This window comes from Etheostoma spectabile, chromosome 22, assembly GCF_008692095.1.
Source record: "Etheostoma spectabile isolate EspeVRDwgs_2016 chromosome 22, UIUC_Espe_1.0, whole genome shotgun sequence".
Lineage (NCBI taxonomy): Eukaryota > Metazoa > Chordata > Actinopteri > Perciformes > Percidae > Etheostoma > Etheostoma spectabile.
Genome location: NC_045754.1, coordinates 10494569 through 10499411, shown reverse-complemented (window position 1 = coordinate 10499411; position 4843 = coordinate 10494569). Strand labels below are relative to the sequence as shown.

General features: G+C 41.8%; 1 protein-coding gene and 1 pseudogene across 3 annotated transcripts in view; one reads left to right on the top strand and one right to left on the bottom strand.

Moving 5' to 3' along the window:
- Window positions 1-588: 588 nt before the first annotated feature.
- Window positions 589-2509, bottom strand: LOC116672514 (general transcription factor II-I repeat domain-containing protein 2-like; annotated as a pseudogene).
- A 2088-nt stretch (window positions 2510-4597) lies between these two features.
- dnajb6b (DnaJ heat shock protein family (Hsp40) member B6b) overlaps window positions 4598-4843 on the top strand; it is an 11150-nt gene continuing 10904 nt past the window's right edge. For all 3 annotated transcript variants that reach the window (XM_032504347.1, XM_032504348.1, XM_032504349.1), the window contains exon 1: window positions 4598-4673. In XM_032504347.1, the coding sequence (XP_032360238.1) occupies window positions 4613-4673 (61 nt within the window). In that variant the 5' untranslated portion in view covers window positions 4598-4612. The remainder of the gene's footprint in view (window positions 4674-4843) is intronic.

The window sequence follows — 4843 nt, the reverse complement described above, 5'->3', positions numbered from 1 at the left end:
AGGGGTGTCAAACTCATTTTCACCAAGGGCCACATCAGCATAATGGCTGTCCTCAAGGGCCAGAATTACTTATAAATGTACTAAATATAATCGAATGTAATGTAAATAAAGTAACTACTCCTTAATGTTAAATAACTCTTATTTTATAACTTATTCAAGTGACAATTACAGTTGCATAGAAAACTTTTTTGCTTGTTGCTCTAACTAAATCCTTTTAAATTTTGTCAGCTTATGAAAACCCACATAACTCCATTAATTTGGATCAAACTGTCCAAGTGAATAAAGAAAACTACAGACACGGACTGCACAGAAACCTGTATGACACATGAGCATTTTACAAAAAAAGGCTGCACACAGCCTGGCATCCAACTGATGGTATGATGAACACAATTTGTCTGCATACACACATAAGACCTGCAAACATTAAATAATTACAACAGCAGCTACACATAAATAATATGTAATCAACTAAAAATACCAAAATAAAGGTTGACTCAGTTCACAACTATATTGGTCAAGTTTTTTTGGTTAGTTTTTGATGAGGAGATGCTGCCTGTCCTTGAACACACCAAGTGGATTATATCTCTACTATTGATTGATCATGTTCTGAAAATGATAAACACAAAACAAAATGCAATCACAATCATTAAATTGCACACAGTTTAACTGTTCTTTTTGTTGGTTAAATTACATTTCATTTTGTTTTCTGACCAGATCTCTCCACCGTTTTCCCGTTGCCAGTGTGTCATGTGTCGGTTTTAGGTCCTGTGCTGAGGCAATGCGTAAACAGCATGGAGGTTGTCATCCGTGAGGCGTGATCTGTGCTTGTTTTGTTCAGATTCATTATGGAAAAAAACTGTTCGCACAGATAGGTGCTCCCAAACATGGACAGAACACGAGCAGCATGAAGTCGAAGTTGTGGCATCAAACCAGGGGGCAGCAGACGGTAAAAGTCCTGGATTGCAACATCCTGGAACTTTGCTTTCAGGCCACTGTTGCTTTGAAGCTCAATTAGCTCCATCTGAAGGTGTTGGGGTGCAGTGCAGACATCGGTGGTGAAAGGATTGGCAAAGATGTCAAAGCCAGACTGTTGTGCTCTGAAGTCAGAGAAGCGCCGATCAAACTCAGTCTTTAACCAGCTCAGTTTGGTAGCCAACTGAGCACATGAAAAAGTCTTGGGAAATGAGGATGACATGCTCTGACAAACAGGAAAGTGTACAAGGTTGTCCTGTTTCACTTGCCACATCCATAAGTCCAATTTACGCTGGAAAGCCGTGATCGTGTCGGACATCTGCGTGATGACTTGTTTGCGTCCCTGCAGCTTCTGATTCAGCTGGGCGAGATGGTCGGTTATGTCACACAACACAGCAAAGTCACACATCCACTTTGGATCTGATAGTTCAGACATGAGTTTACCTTTACTCTGCATAAAAAGAGCAATGTCTTCCCTGAGCTCAAAAAATCGCTTGAGGACTTTGCTCCTACTCAGCCACCGCACTTCTGTATGGTACAGCACATCCCCGTGCTCCGAGCCCATCTCTAGCAAAAACTGCTGGAACTGACGGTGATTCAGGCCACGCGCCCGAATGAAGTTCACTGTTTTCATGACTGTGGTCACAATGTCCTCCATCCCCAGCACCTTCCCACACAAAGCTTCTTGATGGATAATGCAATGATACGTTATCAGAGGCGTGTGACAGTTCATTTTTTGCATTTTCCCCTTCATTAGTCCAACCAAGCCCACTTTTCCTCCACACATTGCCGGTGCACCGTCTGTAGTTAATCCTACCAAGTTTTCCCACTGCAATGGATTTTTACTTACGGACTTCTCCACCGCATCAAAAATGTCCTGTCCCGTCGTGGTCCCATGCATTGCTGCCACATCCAACAGCTCCTCAGTGATAGAGAGGTCCGACTTTACGCCTCTAATAAAAATTGATAACTGCGCTGTGTCCGTGTTATCTGTGCTTTCATCAACAGCTAATGAAAAAGCCGTGTAGCTGCGTGTCTCCTCGGCCAGCTGTGTTGTAAGATTTTCTGCTAGTTCCTTCACTCGGTCGGCGATGGTGTTTCTTGATAAACTGACATTTTTAAAAGTCTGTAACTGGTCGGGACACACCTGCTCACAGACCTTCAGCATGCACTGCTTCAAAAACGCTCCCTCTGAAAAAGACTTGGAAGCGTGGGCGATTTCTTCAGCCACAATGAAGCTAGCTTTCACCGCTGCCTCGTTTTTGGCTGTGGATTTCTTGAACAAACTCTGCTGCGACCGAAGTTTTCCTTTTAATTCTTGGGCAATTTGTTGCTTTTCTTGAAGGCTAGCTTTAGCGTACTTAGCTCCGTGTTTGGTGTCAAAATGCCGACGCAGATTGTACTCTTTGACAACCGACACCGCCTCATAACACAAAAGACATACCGGTCTTTCTCCTTGAAGCACAAACAAGTATTCGCCTTCCCATCTTTCTTGAAACAGTCTTCCGTCTGCATCAACTTTTCTCTTTCTGGACATTTTGGGATCATTATTTATATCTCAGTTCCACTCGTTGGCATCATAGACCGTTACGGTTGGTATGGTTGGCATGGATACTGCCGCGACTAGCGTAGTCGAAAGGCATTGTGGGGAATGTAGTTTTTGGTCAAAGCACGCTATTAATTTATTTTTTGGTATTTATTTTTAGACACTCAAAACTTTTAAGCTCTCGCGGGCCACATAAAATGACATGGCGGGCCACATCTGGCCCGCGGGCCTTGAGTTTGACACATGTGCCCTACAGGTTGAAAGCGAAATTGTCTCATTTGAACTACAAATCCCATACCAGATCTGGCAAACTTGCATAGTGCGGTTATAGCTGATAGAGGGCTGCAAAGCGAATGCCGTTCTCCCTGTTACAAGTTGATCTGAAACGTATTATGTTTTCTGAGTATAACTCCTTAGAATACCATTTCTTTTTTCAAGTAATTTTTGGGGCTTTTTTGGCATTTATTTAGAATAGCAGACAATAAAGAGGGGAGAGAAAGAGGTGGAAGGACATGTAGCATAGGGCTGTGGGTCAGACTTAAAACCGGTCCTCTGCGGTAAGGACTGAGTCTAAGTATATTGGGAGCATACCTAAGCCAGCTGGGTGATGTAGTCCCCAAGTCTTGCCCTGAGATACCCTTGCAGTTGGTTGTCCTCAGTACACCTGTCAATGGATAGGTGATGGACCCCCAAAGCACTGCTGGCTCCTAGGAGAAGCAGCCCATGACTGAGGTCTTCACCTGATGACATCTTTAGAACGAGGCCATCTGCCCTTATTTCATTTTGGCCTCTCATAGTGCACCTAACTGGCTGTCATATGCATGAATTATCTCACCTTCACTTTGAAATAAAACATATACTTTAAGCTTATTCTTTTATATCAACCAGCTCTTAAACATCAATGAAAACAGAAAAGGTCCTTGTAGACAACCATGACAGTGATTGATAGTTACTATAATTCCCTCATAAAATATAGACCTGAATGGGAAAATCCCTAAATGTTCAAATATGTATGGCAACAGCTGTTGCCGCCGCAGTCAATTATCTCAAAAAACAAGTATGAAGTAATTTTGTGATCAAGGATTCCTGCACAGCACAAAAGCATTGTCAACATTATGGTAAAATAGGCAACACACTGCTTTTCCTTCTGTTTTTCTCTGACTTTGCTCTAAGTAACAATAATTTAGAAGTCTTTGTTAACTATATTATTCATTTCATTTTACTCCTACTAGAGCTTATTTCAGGAAATTGAAAATTATAATAATGGACTGCTTTTGACTGTGCTCTGAAAACTGTTACTACCACCAGAACTGGTTCACTGAGGCATCATGGGATTGACTGACTGATCCGTTGCTCACACTGAGTTCTGAGCATAGTTTATGCTAAGCAGAGCAGGAATCCATCAAGTTTGGGTTAGGTGTGTAATGCTACCACAAGGCATAAATCTGCATGTACATGCATGAATACACACATACACACACTGCACAAAACCATGAGTAACTATCACCAAACCTAACTGCTGCAGGGGAACTGGTGTCAGGTGAGTGGGTCAGTAATGGCTGAAGTAAGGGGCATAAAAGAAGATCCATTTAATGAGACTGGGCATTGGGTTGGTTTTTGAAAAAAACAGGATGATGAAGAGATAGGTCTTTAGATTATGGTCTAAATAAGAATCTGGAGAGAAAAGGAGGTCAGTCCAACGTTTAAGATTAGATTTTATATCAGTAAATGGGGTATTTGACAGGAAAATAAAGTAAAGTGTCAGAGGGAGATTTGGAACTACTGCCTGACTCAGGCATTTGAGTTTAATGCCTGTACCATATCTCAACCAGGAGTCACTTACTGGCACTGCCATGCCAAACCCCCCCCAACGCTTACAACACACACAAACACAATCTAACTGCAAAGGCCATAGGTATAAATAGCAAACAAACAGGACACAGTGGACTCCTTGTGTAAGTAGCCCTCTCTGGTGTGTGTATCATTTTTATGGCGATTGCTAATATCTCTTGATGATTAATAGCCAACTGTGGGGCTATTTAGCATTTTTCTCATTGTTTTAGTTAGCCCGTTATTTTTGTCTTTGAAAGACAAATGTTGAGTCGTTGGATTTTTTTGTTAAGGTCAAGGTGTGGAAGGAAATCACAGTCACAAGGTCACAGTAAGCAGAGAATTGGTGTGTGTGCACGCGCCTCCTTACATATAATTGTTTCCTCCCCCCATTCCCTGTTACAGAAGTACAGATTTGAAGGTTTGGTTTTAACAAATTGTCTAGATGTAGTAACGGTTTTGTTAAGTATGATGCAGTATAATTTAAAAAAAAAA